The following is an 18,229-nucleotide window of genomic DNA, read 5'->3' on the forward strand; positions in this document are numbered from 1 at the left end:
ATCTAAATCCTGGAACGTTTAGCTGCCAATCCTGCCCTTCCCTCAACCAGGTCTCTGTAATGGCAACAACATCATAGTTCCAAGTACTAATCCAAGCTCTAAGTTCATCTGCCTTACCCCTAATACTTCTTGCATTAAAACATATGCACTTCAGGCCACCAGACCCGCTGTGTTCAGCAACTTCTCCCTGTCTGCTCTGCCTCAGATCCACACTGTCCCTATTCCCTAGTTCTCCCTCAATGCTCTCACCTTCTGACCTATTGCTCCCGTGCCCACCCCCCTGCCATACTAGTTTAAACCCTCCCGTGTGACACTAGCAAACCTCGCGGCCAGGATATTTATGCCTCTCCGGTTTAGATGCAACCCGTCCTTCTTATACAGGTCACACCTGCCCCGGAAGAGCTCCCAGTGGTCCAGGTAATGTTATGAGAGATGCAAAGGGGAGGAGTGGTATAGGTTTTTATTCTGATGACACTCAGGATGTATGCACAAACACGACTCTAGATGTCCCTGCGGCTTATATGAATTACGTGCAATTCCGAAATACCTAGGCCCTATATCAGTTGGGATCCCAGGATTCTGGGAGTTACAGGTGATACGGAAAGCTGGGACGCAGGACCTTTGCCCCCAGGCAGGATGACATTGTTTTTAAAATGACCGATCAGGGAACGCTACATGCCATCGATGGCCCAAATCACCCGGTTGTGAACTAGCAAGTTATGGGGAACCGTCTGGTAATTCACTGTATGGATTCCTGCCAGGCACCTAACCGTACTGACAATCATGAGATGATATGTGATAGATTAACAGCTTTGTATCGGGGAAGTGAGGTAGGCAGCCAGTCAGCGCAGGAGTCCGAGAATCGGGTGGGATATTGTAGGAAGCAAGGACTCCACAGGCTATGGGTGGGGACCAGGCCGAAACCTACCACCACCACTGTGACATTGGTGAGCTCTGGCACGAATCCAAGGACAACCCCCAAGCCCGAATGTAATGAGCAAATCACTAGGCACTCTGTGGGACACGGGTTAGTTCTGATCCTCATTGATGAATCAGTGACGATTGTATCAGGATATGGACATGTAAGAGTTATGATTGATGTCGCCAATCTACACTTACCAGTCTATTGTTGTGGACTAGGATTGTTTGTAGCCTTGGAGAGGGGGATTTTGGACGGGAGTTGCTGGAAAATATGTAAGCGACAACAGAGAGACATAGTGGAACTGAACGCCCTTGACATTGTGGAGATAAGTGAAGGGATTGAGGCTATGAAAGGGCAATTGAGAGCTACGGTTCAAGATATATACAAGGATGCCGAAACGGCTACAGCCCTTAGCCAGCAAGTCAATCAGCTTGTGTGGAAGCACGTGAACAGTTGTAGCCATATCAGACAACAATTAATGAGTTACGTCGTATAACAACTATACCAAGCGAGGCATTGTGTGTGAATTGCCTGGGCACAATGGTGTTCTAACCAATTTATCTGAGTCTATTACCATTGGCCGACATGAACTGACTCCATACAGGGATGTGTCCATCGTGGACGCGGATGACCTCGAGCGAACTGACGATGACCAGCGGATTCACCAATATGGCCAAAAGGGACTTCCACGCATCCCGCACTTGCGGGCCGATTGGGAAGGGCTTCGGGAGGCAGCAACACCAATTGACCACCTCTAGAACAAGGAGCGGGAGCTCATCCAGACTCACGCTGAGAAGGCTGCGGAACTGTTTCAGTACACAGAACTTTTTCTCTACAATATGGAATTGGGGATTGTATGCCAATATCCATCCATGGATACGTATTATTTCGCACATTGTTGTACTTTTGCGGCTGTTTATATTGTTCGTCTTTTTTATTATGCTCTGTTGCCTCAGATGCCGCATTCGGAAATGGCAGACAGATTGTCGCCCCCTAGTTACAGGGGAACTGTTGCAGCTCTTACCTGTTGAATATTCCACACATCAGCCGGACTCCAGTGGATTGAGTATGTCTCTATAATGGCCTATTCTTGGGCTAGCCAAGCGCCGAAAGGGGGATTGAAGGAAGGAGGATTGAACAGGGAATAACCCCACGTGGAAGAACTCAATACACAGGTCTTGAAACCGCTCCTACAAATACTACTGGAAAACCAACTGAGATCATTTTGATGACATTTTTAATTAATAGTTATTTTTATCAAAGAATTGTTCATCTTTTGTCCACAGTTCTTACAAATATGTGGAATATAAACACTTACGATTTATATAAACAAGAATGTGAAAAACAGGATATGATCATATAATACCCAGCCATTCAGTTATTTACTGTCCATTTTACAGGTTGAAGATTTCAATAAAGGTTATTCTCCTATGACATGATAGCCATTCATAATTTTCCCTGTACTACTTTGACTGGAGACAATTTGATTCTGTCCACAGTGAAAGATAGTAGAGAAACCATAATTTCCTTGTATGGCTTGTTTTTAGAAAAGGAATATGAAATCTTCAATGTAAGACAGAAAGAAGCTTGAAGAAAATGAAAATATTGACACAGAAACAAACTATGTGAAGAAGGCACTCCGTATAGTGCACAGCTCCACCATTCTGTGTTAATTCAATGTTAATATAATTATACAGCTCTTCCGAGAGACTTTTCCCTGCCTGCTTGCTAATCTGTAATTTCAAAGCTGAAAAAATAAATCTGTTGGGTGCGTCTAGCTCACTGAGTAGGCTTCAGACCAATCCACATTCAACAACCTGCTCTGAACACTCTGTTCACATTTTGACAGGTGCGACAAATTCCACCACAGCAACCGAAACAATCCACAACATTGAAAAAATCAACATTCTAAATAAAACAACCCACAATATTAATTTTAAAAAAGTCAGCTTAGCCTAATCCCAAAAGGATCCTATAAAAAGTTTCAGGATCGGAGCTGGATCTTCCCCACAAACTAATCAGTTCTTCCGTTGGGACATAGCCTTTCTGTGTTCCAGGGTTTGTTGAAATCCTTCCATTAGTTATTTAGAAAAGTTGTTTACAGTCAAATAAATGGGTGCAAACACCTCCAGTCATTGAGGTCATCTAGAATTCACAGCAACAATTAGAGTGAGAAATCCATTCTTTCATTCTTATTATACTGTAGGCCTGTCTATACTGCAGCAAAACATTATGAAACATAGTTGGAAGTTTGTTTTCTCTCCAATAGTCCAGAATTATTGAATGTTTTATGGCATCTCAACGAGGAGTTTTACAGAATCAATTTTCAATTTAAGAATTATTCCAACATTTATTCAATATTTTCAGCAGCCTGAAGCAGTATGATTTGTGTAATACTGAATCTGTTAAAATAATTTCTGTGTTCACTTTAAAGCTAAAAGATGACAAACAGAATACAGCGAATGCGATAGCATTGTATAGTTCCCTCAAAAGATTCATTGCACCCCTGAATCTGCTGCACAAAGTTTGAGAACCATGAAGCAATATTTCAGACATCCTACAATCTGCATTTCAGTGAATTTACATTTGCTGGTCAGAATTTTGGGTAAGCTAATTTTGCAAATATTCATGTTTTGAATCAATATCATTTGTTGCTGTAAATTATGCCAATATTTTCCAAATAAGTCAACAAACTTGTATTTATATAGTAACTTTAACTTAATAATATAATAATCTTTCTAATTGTCACAAGTAGGCTTACATTACACTGCAGTGACGTTACTGTGAAAATCCCTTAGTCGCCACACTCCGCTGCCTACACTGGTACACTGAGCGAGAATTCCAGTGACCCAAGAGGGAATTGAACCCGGGACCCTGGCGCTGTGAAGCAACAGTACTAACCACTGTGCTACAGTAAATTGTAAATGTTTAATTTCTATTTATGGATAACTTTCCTGTTTAAATTTGAATGATTTTTTGGTAAGTGCTTTGAATCATGCTAAATGTTAAATCTGGAACTGACGGCAGCTTGGCAGGGAATTTGATTGCGAAACAGTAGTTTATTTGAAGAAACAAAAGCAGAAATCCTGGAAATGTATACCCAGGTCAGTCAGCATCTGTGAAGAGAAAAGATCAATTAATATTTCAGACATATTTGTTTGAACTGAAAGATTTGCAAGCTGCTTAGTAAGTTTTTTAAAAATAAATAATTTTTATTAAAGTTTTCACAAAATATCAACAACAATATGTAAAAGGAACCCAATAAAATACAAAACAAAACAAAACAACACAGTGCCCCCTCCCCCCCTATACATAAATAATATATTAACACCCGCCGAAACACACAGCAAACATAACAAATATATACACCCCCTCAGATCCCCCAGTATAGACAAACAAAAATAACATAGAACCGCCCCCCCCTCGGTTTGCTGCTGCTGCTGACCAATGTCTACCGTTCTGCCAGGAAGTCTAAGAACGGTTGCCACCGCCTGAAGAACCCTTGCACCGATCCCCTCAAGGCAAATTTCACCCTCTCCAATTTAATGAACCCTGCCATATCATTGATCCAGGATTCCACGCTTGGGGGCCTCGCATCCTTCCATTGAAGAAGAATCTATCGCCGGGCTTCCAGGGACGCAAAGGCCAGAATATCGGCCTCTATCGCCTCCTGCACTCCCGGCTCCTCTGCAATCCCAAATATCGCGAGTCCCCAGCCCGGTTTGACCCTGGATCCTACCACCCTCGACATCGTCCTCGCTACGCCCTTCCAAAATTCTTCCAGAACATATGGGTGTGGTTTGCTGGGCTCCCTGAGCACCTAACACACCTGTCCTCACCCCCAAAGAACCGGCTCATCCTTGTCCCGGTCATGTGTGCCCTGTACAGCACCTTAAACTGTATGAGGCTGAGCCTCGCGCACGAAGAGGAAGAGTTCACCCTCCCTAGGGCATCTGCCCACGTCCCCTCCTCGATCTCCTCCCCCAACTCCTCCTCTCACTTACCTTTCAGCACCTCCAACGAGGTCTCCTCCTCCTCCTGCATCACCTGGTATGTTGCCGAGATCATCCCCTCTCCAACCCACGCCCCCGAGAGCACTCAGCCCTGTACTGTGCGTGGCGGCAGCAGCGGGAATTCCACCACTTGCCACCTGGCAAACACTCTTACCTGTAGATACCTAAAGGTGTTTCCCGGGGGGAGCTCGTACTTCTCCTCCAGCTCACCCAGGCTCACAAATTTCCCGTCCACAAACAGGTCCCCCAACCTTCGTATCCCTGCCCTGTGCCACCCCGGAAATCCTCCATCTATTCTCCCTGGGACAAACCGGTGGTTCACCCACATCGGAGTCCACACCGAGGCCCCCACTTGCCCCCTGTGCCGCTTCCATTGACCCAAATTTTGAGGGCAGCCGCCACCACCGGGCTCATGGTATACCTCATTGGAGGGAGCGGCAGCGGCGCCATTGCCAGCACCTCCAGACTCCATCTTCAGTCTCTTCCATGCCGCCCCCTCCCCCTCCATCACCCACTTGCGCACCATCGCCGCATTGGCGGCCCAGTAGTACCCACAGAGGTTGGGCAGCGCCAACCCTCCCCATCCCTACTCTGCTCCAGGAACACCCTTCTCAGCCTCGGAGTCCCTCGCGCCCACACAAACCCCGTTATGCTCCTGTTGACCCGCCTAAAGAAGGCCTTCGGGATAAGAATGGGGAGGCACTGGAACAGGAACAAAAACCTTGGGAGCACCGTTATCTTGACTGACTGCACCCTACCCGCCAGGGACAGCGGCAATGCATCCCACCTCTTAAACTCCTCCTCCATTTGCTCCACCAGCCTCATGAAATTAAGTCTATGCAGGGCCCCCCAGCTCTTGGCCACCTGGACCCCCAAATACCTGAAGCTCCTCTCCGCCCTTTTTAGTGGGAGCTCGCCAATCCCCCTTTCCTGGTCCCCTGGGTGAACCACGAACAGCTCGCTCTTCCCCATGTTGAGCTTGTACCCTGAGAAATCCCCGAACACCCTGAGGATCCTCATTACCTCCGGCATTTCCCCCACCGGGTCCGCCACATATAGCAGCAAGTCGTCCGCATAGAGCGATACCCTATGCTCCTCCCACCCCGCACCCGCTCCCTCCAGTTCCTCGACTCCCTCAGTGCCATAGCAAGGGGTTCAATCGCCAGTGTGAAGAGCAGGGGGGACAAGGGACACCCCTGCCTCGTCCTTCGATGCAACCGAAAGTACTCAGACCTCCTCTTGTTCGTGGCCACACTCGCCATCGGGACCTCGTACAACCGCCTAACCCACTTGACGAACCCCTCCCCAAACCCGAACCTCTTCAGCACCTCCCACAAGTACCCCCACTCTATCCTATCGAAGGCCTTCTCAGCGTCCATCACCACCACTATTTCCGCCTCCGCCTCCCTCGCTGGCATCATAATAACGTTCAGGAGCCTCCGCACATTCGCGTTCAACTGCCTCCCCTTCACGAACCCCGTCTGGTCTTCGTGGATGACCTGCGGCATACAATCCTCAATTCTCGAGACTCAGACCTTCGCCAGCACCTTGGCATCTACATTTAACAATGAAATCGGCCTGTAAGACCCACACTGCAGGGGATCCTTGTCCCGCTTCAGGATCAAGGAGATCAGTGCCTGGGACATCGTCGGGGGCAATGCACCCCCCTCCCTTGCCTCATTGAAGGTCCTAACCAGCAACGGGCCCAACAGGTCCACATATTTTTTGTAAAATTCGACCGGGAAACTGTCCGGCCCCGGTGCCTTCCCCGCCTGCATGCTCCCTATCCCTTTGGCAAGCTCCTCCAACCCAATCGGGGCCCCTAATCCCGCCACCAGTCCCTCCTCCACCTTCGGGAACATCAGTTGGTCCAGAAAGAGGCCCATCCCTCCCTCCTCCAGTGGGGGCTGGAACCGATACAGTTCCTCATAAAAGTCTTTGAAGACCCCATTGATGCCAACCCCACTCCGCACCACACTTCCCCCCCCCCCCCCCCCTATCCTTAACTCCCCCATCTCCCTAGCTGCGTCCCGCGTCCGAAGCTGATGTGCCAGCATCCGACTTGCCTTTTCCCCATATTCATAAATCGCCCCCTGGGCCTTCCTCCACTGCACCTCCGCCTTCCTGGTGGTCAACAGGTCGAATTCGGCCTGGAGGCTACGTCTCTCCCTCAACAGTCCCTCCTCCGGCACCTCCGCATACCTCCTGTCTACCCTCACCATCTCCCCCACCAGCCTCTCCCTCTCCCTCTGCTCTCTCCTCACCTTGTCTCCCCTAACCACCGCCTTCAGCGCCTCCCAGACCATCCCCACTCCGACCTCCCCATTATCATTGGCCTCCAGGTATCTCTCTATGCTTCCTCGGACCCGCTCACTCACCTCCTCGTCCGCCAACAGCCCCACCTCCAAGCGCCACAACGGGCGCTGGTCCCTCTCCTCCCCCAGCTCCAGGTCTACCCAATGCGGGGCGTGGTCCGAAATGGCTATCGCCGAGTACTCGGTATCCTCTACTCTCGCTATCAGTGCCCTGCTCATAACAAAAAAGTCGATCCGGGAATAGGTCTTATGAACTTGCGAGAAGAATGAAAATTCCCCAGCCCCCGGCCTTGCAAACCTCCAAGGGTCCACCCCTCCCATCTGGTCCATAAATCCTCTCAGCACTTTAGCCGCCGCCGGCCTCCTACCCGTCCTAGACCTGGAGCGATCCAGTGCTGGATCCAACACCATGTTAAAGTCCCCTCCCATTATCAGGCCCCCCACTTCCAAGTCCGGGATCTGACCCAACATGCGCCGCATAAAACCCGCATCGTCCCAGTTCGGGGCGTACAAGTTGACCAGCACCACCCTCTCTCCTTGCAGCTTACCACTAACCATTACGTACCTGCCGCCATTGTCTGCCACAATGCTCGACGCCTCGAACGACACCCTCTTTCCCACCAAGATCGCCACCCCCCCGATTTTTAGCATCCAGCCTCGAATGAAACACCTGACCTACCCACCCCTTCCTCAATCTTACCTGGTCTGTCACCTTCAGGTGTGTCTCCTGGAGCATAACCACATCCGCCTTGAGCCCCCTCTGGTGTGCGAACACCCGGGCACGCTTAACCGGCCCGTTCAGCCCCCTTACGTTCCAGGTTATCAGCCGGATCAGGGGGCTACCCGCCCCCCTCCCCCGCCGACTAGGCATAACCCCTCCTCGGCCAGCCACGTGCCCGCGCCCGGCCCGCTCCCCACGGCGGCAGACCCCCTTTCCAACCCCCTCTACTCGCTCCAGCTCCCCCTTGACCATACCAACAGCAACCCGGTGTCCCGTCCCCCCCCTCCCCCCCAGGCTAGGACCCCGCCTAGCTGCATTGCTCCCCCCATTGCACTCCCGCAAGTCAGCTGACTCCTGCTGACCCCGGCCGCTCCCGCCTCTCCTTCGACTCCACCCATTGTGGGACTTCCCCTCCCCCTCCATTACCCACTAGCAGTCTCTCCGCCTCCCCCTTCCATCCCAAGTGCGGGAAAAAACCCGCGCTTCCCCGCCCCGGCTCCGCCCCCTCCAGCTTTCAGTGCAGGAAAAAGCCCGCGCTTTCCACCTGCCCGGCCCCACCACCTCTGTCGCCGCTCCTTTTACAGGCCCAGTCCCCTCACCCCCGACTCGGGCCTCACCCACCCCTGCGGGGCCCCATCCCCCCTGCCGGCCACCCACCCCCTACTCCGTTAACTTACCCCCCTCCAAGAGCCCACCCGACGGACCCAACCAAAACAGTGCCCAACCCAGCCTAACCATCCACACCGAACCAAAACTAAACAGGAACAAAGAACCCCCCCTCAAAATGTCACACAACAACAATCCCCGACCATCCCCACGTCCGACCCCCCATCCCGACCCTCAGTTTGTGTCCAGCTTCTCGGCCTGAACAAAGGCCCACGCCTCCTCCGGGGACTCAAAATAATGGTGCTGGTCCTTGTAGGTGACCCACAGACGCGCCGGCTGCAGCATGCCAAACTTCACCCCCTTCCTGTGCAGCACCGCCTTCGCCCGGTTGTACCCGGCCCTCTTCTTTGCCACCTCCGTGCTCCAGTCCTGATATACTCAAACCTCCGCATTCTCCCACCTGCTGCTCCTCTCTTTCTTGGCCCACCTGAGTACGCACTCCCGATCGACGAACCGATGAAACCGCACCAGCACCGCCCGCGGAGGCTCGTTAGCCTTGGGCCTCCTCGCCAGCACTCTATGGGCCCCTTCCAGCTCCAGGGGCGCCTGGAATGGCCGGGTTTAACATGGTGACCACATAGGCCCCCACGTCCGACCCCTCCAGCCCCTCCGGGAGGCCCAGGATCTGCAGATTCTTTCGCCTCGACCGATTCTCCATCACCTCGAACCGTTCCTGCCATTTCTTGTGGAGCGCCTCGTGTGCCTCCACCTTTACCGCTAGGCCCAAGGTCTCGTTCTCGTTATCTGAGATCTTTTGTCAGATCTCGCGGATCGCCACCCCCTGGGCCGTCTGGGTCTCCAGCAGCTGATCAATAAAAGCCTTCATTGGCTCCAGCAGATCCGCTTTGAGCTCCCTGAAACAGTGCTGGATAACCTCCTGCTGCTCCTGCGCCCACTGCATCCATGCTGCCTGGTCCCCACCCGCCACCATCTTGCTCTTCTTCCCTCGCACTTTCTTTGGCTTCACCACCACTTTTTTAGTCGCCCCGCTCCTGGTCCAAGCCATACACTGTCGGGGGAATGTTGCAGTCTTCTTCCCACACTGGGAAATGTCGAAAAAAGTCCGTTGGGGGCCCTGAAAAGAGCCCAAAAGTCCGTTCCAAGCGGGAGCTGCCGAACGTGCGACTTAGCTCTGCATAGCTGCAACCGGAAGTTGCCAGCTTCTTAGTAAGTTAAAGCAAAGACAGGAAAGGTGAAAAAAAATCAGATGAGGCTTATAGTCCGCAAGAACGATAGGTAAAAGAAAGAAACATTTGAAAACAAGGATAAACCAAAAATAGAGAGGTGCCCATGTTTAAAGTTAGTTATTCAGCTTTTAGCACGAGAAAGACGTAAGGGTCTGTTAATATCGGAGAAGGATTCCTGGTGATCTGTAATTTTGGGCAGAGGGTTTTGAAGGCTGGAATCAGTAGAAGAGGTTCTTAAAAGTTCTGGAGGGTTGTAGGTCAGTTAGCATTGAGCTGGCACAAGAGTCAATTTTGAAGAAGGAAGGGACCAGGTTATGGCAATATTGGGAAAAGAGGCAGTCCCCAAGCAGTAGGTTTTTAAGTCAATTTTAAAGCACAAAATCTGCCTTTCAGCTCTTGCTGGCTGCACAACAACAGTTGTGGAAGGACAATTTAGGATGGCACAGCAGTTAATCAGGGCTTGGAATGCGATTAGTGAGGCTTACTTTTTTTGGTGAGAGTGACATGTCAGATCACACTCTCTCTTTATTGTCTCTCTCCATCACGCACAGATAGGATTAGCAGCCTGGGGGTCAAAGCCCTGATATTGTGGTTACTTCTACGTCTCACATCGCATTTGCGCACATGTTCCAACTCCAATACAAAATAAGGTAACTGGCCCAGGTTCAAACTCACTGTCCTATTTGAAGTGGAGGAGGCAGGCAATTCACACTTGTGGGCTCAATTTAAAATGCAGTGGACAACCCTTGCTGAGATTGACATTTGTCCAGGGGATCGAAGGAGAATCTGAGTGGGGGAAGTGTGAATAGTGCGCACGGCCCCTCCCCTAGAGGCCACAGACTGCAGCAGAGAGAAGGTAAAACAAGGCTCGTGCTGCAACTTGCAAACCGTAGGGATGCTGGAAATGAAGTTCCAGTGCCTGGACCAGTCCGGTGGACCCATGCAATACAATTCACAGAGGGTGTTACACATTGTCACCGTCTGCTGCACCATACAAAACATGTCACTGCAATGGGAGGTAGCAGAAGACGGGCTGCATGTCTCCTCCGATGAGGAGAATGTCAAAGGAGATGAGGGTGAGATGATCCCCAAAGGTGAGGATGACAGCCATAAGGCCATCAAGATGTCCAAATGGGGGCAGACATGCTCAAGATGGTCTCATAGCTGCTAGATTTGTGGAGAATGATGATGACATGCACTGAGGACGCTCCATATATCCTCACCATATATCCTCACCATACATCATACAGTCTGACCGATGGCAGCGCACACCCTATGTGATACGACTGCTATCATGGAGACACAGTGGATGCCCATAGTCCCTACATTCCAGGGGATTGGATCCTTCATGAGATGAGCCTCTCAGAACCACAGTGGCACCATTGACACAAGCTGGTGTGTTGGGGCCAGCCGCATCTCACAGCAGTAGGGTTAGAAGAGTTCAGTTCACAAAGGATGTCAATGGACCAGAAGTTAAACTTGCCCCATTGCACCCCTATGCTATGGCCCTGATCATTGAGAGGAAGCCAGCTGCCATCAGTCAGACAGGAGGGGCTGTTTAGCACAGGGCTAAATTGCTGGCTTTTAAAGCAGACCAAGGCAGGCCAGCAGCACGGTTCAATTCCCGTACCAGCCTCCCCGAACAGGCGCCGGAATGTGGCGACTAGGGGCTTTTCACAGTAACTTCATTTGAAGCCTACTTGTGACAATAAGCGATTTTCATTTCATTTCATTTCATGTGACGTTCACAGAAGCTCTGTGAGGATGTACGGAGTGCCCTCTCTGCACGTCGTCATCATCCTCCGGCATGTAAGGACTATGGCCAACCGCTGCGAATCCATGACAGGAGCCTTATCACAAAGAGTTTGTGCGCTGCCATCAGTCAGATGTGGGTACACAGATGAAATGTGAGGATATATGGAGTCATCATGCATAGGGAGAATGACGGAACTTTATAATGCCAACCCAGAACACTCTGGCAGCGATGGTAATTCCCATCGAGATACAGGCATGACTGATGTGACCAGTGACTTTGAAGGTGTGCTCTCAGAATGATGGGAAGGTTGTATGCAGCACAGGGAGGAGGCCCTGGACTGCAACACCTGTCTTTATCTCGTGCAGGAACCAAGCTTTCACTTCAGGCTGATAGGAACACTGCTCATCATAGCAAAGAGAAATAGATGAGGTGACATTGGTGGAAGTTTATTTAGACTAGTGAACATTATGTACAAGTGCCTAACACCCATATTCAAACTGTGCAACTCACTTTCTTGACCTCTGTAACCCTGCCGCTGTGTCTGGGATGTGGATGCAGCCTGCTGACAGCTACACCCTGATGTCTGTGATGACCTTGGCAGATGTCCTCTGGAGGGTCAAGATCTGGAGGGCCTTGGCCCGCTTTTAGCATCCTGCTGTGGACGCTCCTCAACCTGTGGGGCTGTAGAAGAAGGAGTCACAGGAAGAGGTATTCGGATGAGCCGGATGCTCTGGGAGTCACCTGGGTGATGGCTCCGTGGTATGCGCCTGCTTACCCTCCTGCCTATTGATGACCGGGGGCCCTGGCCTGCCTCCTTGGGAGAGATGACAGTTGAGTGAGTTTGAGAAGCCTTGCTCCCTAGTCTGTTGGTATGTCAATGCTATTACCTCAGACAAATGGTGGATGGACGGACTTCTCCATCGTGCCTTGCAATTTTAGGAGTGCAACATACATTCCTTCCTGACATTCCCAAGCTTGTCTTTGCTGTTCCAGCAACAGAGGCTCCATATCTGACTCGGACTCGGCAGCTTCCTGGCCTCCAGCAATCCTCCAAGTGCCAGTTCGCTGGGAGATCCCTGCGTCTGCCTGCTGTGGATCACACAGTGCAATGTGCCCACCAGATTATTACCTCACACTACTCTAGAACTTGGTCCCACCGAGGTGTCAGTGTCTGCGCTGGTGGAGGGTGTGGGCGAGCACTGTGATTTTGGTTTCTGTAGGTTGTTCATCTGTGCTGTTTTCGGGACTGGAGTCCAGGATCTTGGCTGCTTCCCAGATGTGCCTGTGAAAGAAATGCAAGTTCATTATTGCAAGGCAGGGCCTGTGAAACAGGAAACATCACCCACAGCATGGTAGTTATAGAGATGCTGCAGGATCGTCACTTGGCTGAGTGCTGTCGACCTTACTGTCAGCACATAAGCGGTCCACATTCTTGCCGGCCAAATGAATCCCTCTATCCTCAAAGTATGTGGGGAACTTAGGCACCCCCCACGAGTCTGGGACCACTCCCTTTTGTTGTGTGCCATCTTGTCCTGTATGAAGACAGATGGAGAGTGCAAGCAAGAAGCATGCCAGGCTAGATGATAAGGATGCCTGGGATGTGGGGTAGGGCTATAGACATGATCCACAGGGGATATGACCGTGCGTTTGGGAGAGTGAGCAGTGGTGTTCCTTCAACTGGCATTGAGTGAGATCCCTGTGGACGTGTGACGGGTCTGTGAATGTGTGATTTGAGAGTGATGGGGGAAATCATTCATCCTCTTTCGGCACTGGATGGGCATTGGCGCTGACCACCGCAGCCACAGCCTCCCATATAGGATAGGTGTCCCTGCTTGGTGGACCTCGCCTAGACAGGAGTGGAGGACAGTGAGGCGGCACTCGAGGGAGGTGTCACTGAATTTGGGGACAGAATGTTTTCTTGCTTTGGCGGACACCAGTTCCCAGCAGCTTCCCAGCACTTACAGTGTGCTAGCTCTGTATCGGGGCGGGCTTGGAATATCGCACCTGGATGAACGAATTAGAACGATGGAGTTAGGATGAATAACAGGCCGCCGCCCCCAGCAATACAACACAATATCCTGTCCAATTTTTGCAGTAAGAACCGCACAATATGGCAGAAAAACTCACCATTGCTGTCAGCTGCTTTCACCACCTGACATCTGGCATTACTGATTTCTGAGATGATTCTGCCTCTGGCCTTTTCCAAATTGAAATTTAAGTAATTGAACGAGCGAGTTAAAATGTGAATGTCAATTAAAGATAGAACAAGGGGGTTGGGAAGGGTATGGGATTGGCTCTACAGTGACAGGTACCTTGTTGGCCCATGGCATTGTGGGCGCCACCCTGTCCGTTGGAAAGGAGGTCTTGTTCCAAAAGGCCACAGATATCATTGGTGACCTGCCTTGCCTGAGATACAGGGGCTCAGGCATATCAGGATATCATAGAATTTACAGTGCAGAAGGAGGCCATTCGGCCCATCGAGTCTGCACCGGCTCTTGGAAAGAGCACCCTACCCAAGGTTAACCCCTCCCCCCTATCCCCATAACCCAGTAACCCCACCCAACACTAAGGGCAATTTTGGACACTAAGGGCAATTTATCATGGCCAATCCACCTAACCTGCACATCTTTGGACTGTGGGAGGAAACCGGAGCACCCGGAGGAAACCCACGCACACACGGGGAGGATGTGCAGACTCCGCACAGACAGTGTCCCAAGCCGGAATCGAACCTGGGACCCTGGAGCTGTGAAGCAATTGTGCTATCCACAAGGCTACCGTGCTGCCCCTCTATTGGACAGTATTGGACAGTGCAGTAGTCTCTGCGGCTGGAGTATTGGACAGTGCAGTGGTCTCTGCTGGAGTATTGGACAGTGCAGTGGTCTCTGCTGGAGTATTGGCCAGTGCAGTGGTCTCTGCGGCTGGAGTATTGGACAGTGCATTTGTCTCTGCTGGAGTATTGGACAGTGCAGTGGTCTCTGCGGCTGGAGTATTGGACAGTGCAGTGGTCTCTGCTGGAGTATTGGACAGTGCAGTGGTCTCTGCGGCTGGAGTATTGGACAGTGCAGTGGTCTCTGCTGGAGTATTGGACAGTGCAGTGGTCTCTGCGGCTGGAGTATTGGACAGTGCAGTGGTCTCTGCTGGAGTAGAGAGATGGTACACTACATGTAGTCCCCTCGTTGGGGGTCTTTCCCCCTTCAAGCTTGATCTCAATGTTCATTTGCCTGTGATGTACAGGGATGCAGTTGAGAAGGCAGCTGCTCGTGCTGTTGATGTGGTTTTGCTGCTGCTGGAGTATTGGACAGTGCAGTGGTCTCTGCTGGAGTTTTGGACAGGGCACTGGTCTCTGCGGATGGAGTATTGGACAGTGCAGTGGTCTCTGCTGGAGTATTGGACAGTGCAGTGGTCTCTGCTGCTGGAGTATTGGACAGTGCAGTGGTCTCTGCTGGAGCATTGGACAGTGCAGTGGTCTCTGCTGGAGTATTGGACAGGGCAGTGATCTCTGCGGCTGGAGTATTGGATAGTGCACTGGTCTCTGCTGGAGTATTGGACAGTGCAGTGGTCTCTGCTGCTGGAGTATTGGACAGTGCAGTGGTCTCTGCTGCTGGAGTATTGGACAGTGCAGTGGTCCCTGCTGGAGTATTGGACAGTGTACTGGTCTCTGCTATTAGATTATTGGACAGTGCAGTGGTCTCTGCTGGAGTATTGGACAGTGCAGTGGTCTCTGCTGCTGGAGTAGTGGACAGTGCAGTGGTCCCTGCTGGAGTATTGGACAGTGTACTGGTCTCTGCTATTAGATTATTGGACAGTGCAGTGGTCTCTGCTGGAGTATTGGACAGTGCAGTGGTCTCTGCTGCTGGAGTAGTGGACAGTGCAGTGGTCTCTGCTGCTGGAGTATTGGACAGTGCAATGGTCTCTGCTGCTGGAGTGTTGGACAGTGCAGTGGTCTCTGCTGGAGTATTGGACAGTGCAGTGGTCTTTGCCTGAGTATTGGACAGTGCAGTGGTCTCTGCGGCTGGAGTATTGGACAGTGCAGTGGCCTCTGCTGGGAGTATTGGACAGTGCAGTGCTCTCAGCTGGAGCACTGGACAGTGCAGTGGTCTCTGACGGAATATTGGACAGTGCAGCGGTCTCTGCTGGAGTATTGGACAGTACAGTGGTCTTTGCTGGAGTATTGGACAGTGCAATGGTCTCTGCTGGAGTATTGGATAGTGCAGTGTTCTCTGCTGGAGTATTGGACATGCAGTGGTCTCTGCTGGAGTATTGGATAGTGCAGTGTTCTCTGCTGGAGTATTGGGCAGTGCAGCGGTCTCTGCTATTAGGTTAATGGACAGTACACTGATCTCTGCTGGAGTATTGTCAGTGCAGTGATCCCTGCTGCTGGAGTATTGGACAGTGCAGTGGTCTCTGCTGCTGGAGTATTGGATAGTGCAGTGGTCTCTGCGGCTGGAGTATTGGACAGTGCAGTGGTCTCTGCTTGAGTATTGGATAGTGCACTGGTCTCTGCTGGAGTATTGGACAGTGCAGTGGTCTCTGCTGGAGTATTGGACAGAGCAGTGGTCTCTGCTGGAGTATTGGACAGTGCACTGGTCTCTGCTATTAGATTATTGGACAGTGCAATGGTCTCTGCTGGAGTATTGGACAGTGCAGTGGTCTCTGCTGGAGTATTGGACAGTGCAGTGGTCTCTGCTGGAGTATTAGATAGTGCACTGGTCTCTGCTGGAGTATTGGACAGTGCAGTGGTCTCTGCTGGAGTATTGGACAGAGCAGTGGTCTCTGCTGGAGTATTGGACAGTGCACTGGTCTCTGCTATTAGATTATTGGACAGTGCAATGGTCTCTGCTGGAGCATTGGACAGTGCAGTGGTCTCTGCTGGAGTATTGGACAGTGCAGTGGTCTCTGCTGGAGTATTGGACAGTGCAGTGGTCTCTGCTGGAGTATTGGATAGCGCGCTGGTCTCTGCTATAGATTATTGGACATTGCACTTGTCTGTGCTGGAGTATTGGACAGTGCAGTGGTCTCTGCTATTAGATTATTGGAGTGCAGTGGTCTCTGCTGGAGTATTGGACAGTGCAGTGGTGTCTGCTGGAGTGTTGGACAGTGCAGTAGTCTCTGCGGCTGGAGTATTGGACAGTGCAGTGGTCTCTGCGGCTGGAGTATTGGACAGTGCAGTGGTCTCTGCTGGAGTATTGGACAGTGCAGTGGTCTCTGCGGCTGGAGTATTGGACAGTGCAGTGGTCTCTGCTGGAGTATTGGACAGTGCAGTGGTCTCTGCGGCTGGGGTATTGGACAGTGCAGTGGTCTCTGCTGGAGTATTGGACAGTGCAGTGGTCTCTGCGGCTGGAGTATGGGACAGTGCAGTGGTCTCTGCGGCTGGAGTATTGGACAGTGCAGTGGTCTCTGCTGGAGTATTGGACAGTGCAGTGGTCTCTGCTGGAGTATTGGACAGTGCAGTGGTCTCTGCTGGAGTATTGGACAGTGCAGTGGTCTCTGCGGCTGGAGTATTGGACAGTGCATTTGTCTCTGCTGGAGTATTGGACAGTGCAGTGGTCTCTGCTGCTGGAGTATTGGACAGTGCAGTGGTCTCTGCTGGAGTATTGGACAGTGCAGTGGTCTCTGCTGGAGTATTGGACAGTGCAGTGGTCTCTGCGGCTGGAGTATTGGACAGTGCAGTGGTCTCTGCTGGAGTATTGGACAGTGCAGTGGTCTCTGCGGCTGGAGTATTGGACAGTGCAGTGGTCTCTGCTGGAGTATTGGACAGTGCAGTGGTCTCTGCGGCTGGAGTATTGGACAGTGCAGTGGTCTCTGCTGGAGTAGAGAGATGGTACACTACATGTAGTCCCCTCGTTGGGGGTCTTTCCCCCTTCAAGCTTGATCTCAATGTTCATTTGCCTGTGATGTACAGGGATGCAGTTGAGAAGGCAGCTGCTCGTGCTGTTGATGTGGTTTTGCTGCTGCTGGAGTATTGGACAGTGCAGTGGTCTCTGCTGGAGTTTTGGACAGGGCACTGGTCTCTGCGGATGGAGTATTGGACAGTGCAGTGGTCTCTGCTGGAGTATTGGACAGTGCAGTGGTCTCTGCTGCTGGAGTATTGGACAGTGCAGTGGTCTCTGCTGGAGCATTGGACAGTGCAGTGGTCTCTGCTGGAGTATTGGACAGGGCAGTGATCTCTGCGGCTGGAGTATTGGATAGTGCACTGGTCTCTGCTGGAGTATTGGACAGTGCAGTGGTCTCTGCTGCTGGAGTATTGGACAGTGCAGTGGTCTCTGCTGCTGGAGTATTGGACAGTGCAGTGGTCCCTGCTGGAGTATTGGACAGTGTACTGGTCTCTGCTATTAGATTATTGGACAGTGCAGTGGTCTCTGCTGGAGTATTGGACAGTGCAGTGGTCTCTGCTGCTGGAGTAGTGGACAGTGCAGTGGTCCCTGCTGGAGTATTGGACAGTGTACTGGTCTCTGCTATTAGATTATTGGACAGTGCAGTGGTCTCTGCTGGAGTATTGGACAGTGCAGTGGTCTCTGCTGCTGGAGTAGTGGACAGTGCAGTGGTCTCTGCTGCTGGAGTATTGGACAGTGCAATGGTCTCTGCTGCTGGAGTGTTGGACAGTGCAGTGGTCTCTGCTGGAGTATTGGACAGTGCAGTGGTCTTTGCC

The 18,229-nt window shown here is 51.4% G+C and overlaps 1 protein-coding gene and 1 long non-coding RNA gene across 2 annotated transcripts in view; both read right to left on the reverse strand.

The window, feature by feature from the left end:
• Positions 1-2,142: 2,142 nt before the first annotated feature.
• LOC140410717 (uncharacterized) lies at positions 2,143-12,605 on the reverse strand. The gene is made up of 2 exons (XR_011940716.1): positions 12,468-12,605; positions 2,143-4,038 (listed from the first exon to the last, which is right to left on the reverse strand). It is a non-coding gene; the product is annotated as an uncharacterized lncRNA (long non-coding RNA).
• Positions 12,606-12,695: 90 nt separating this feature from the next.
• The window catches only part of LOC140410715 (A-kinase anchor protein 7), a 287,628-nt gene continuing 282,094 nt past the window's right edge, over positions 12,696-18,229 (reverse strand). Inside the window, exon 8 of the mRNA XM_072499164.1 lies at positions 12,696-12,862. Within this exon, the coding sequence (XP_072355265.1) occupies positions 12,711-12,862 (152 nt within the window). The 3' untranslated portion in view covers positions 12,696-12,710. The remainder of the gene's footprint in view (positions 12,863-18,229) is intronic.

Source organism: Scyliorhinus torazame, chromosome 4 (genome assembly GCF_047496885.1).
Source record: "Scyliorhinus torazame isolate Kashiwa2021f chromosome 4, sScyTor2.1, whole genome shotgun sequence".
Lineage (NCBI taxonomy): Eukaryota > Metazoa > Chordata > Chondrichthyes > Carcharhiniformes > Scyliorhinidae > Scyliorhinus > Scyliorhinus torazame.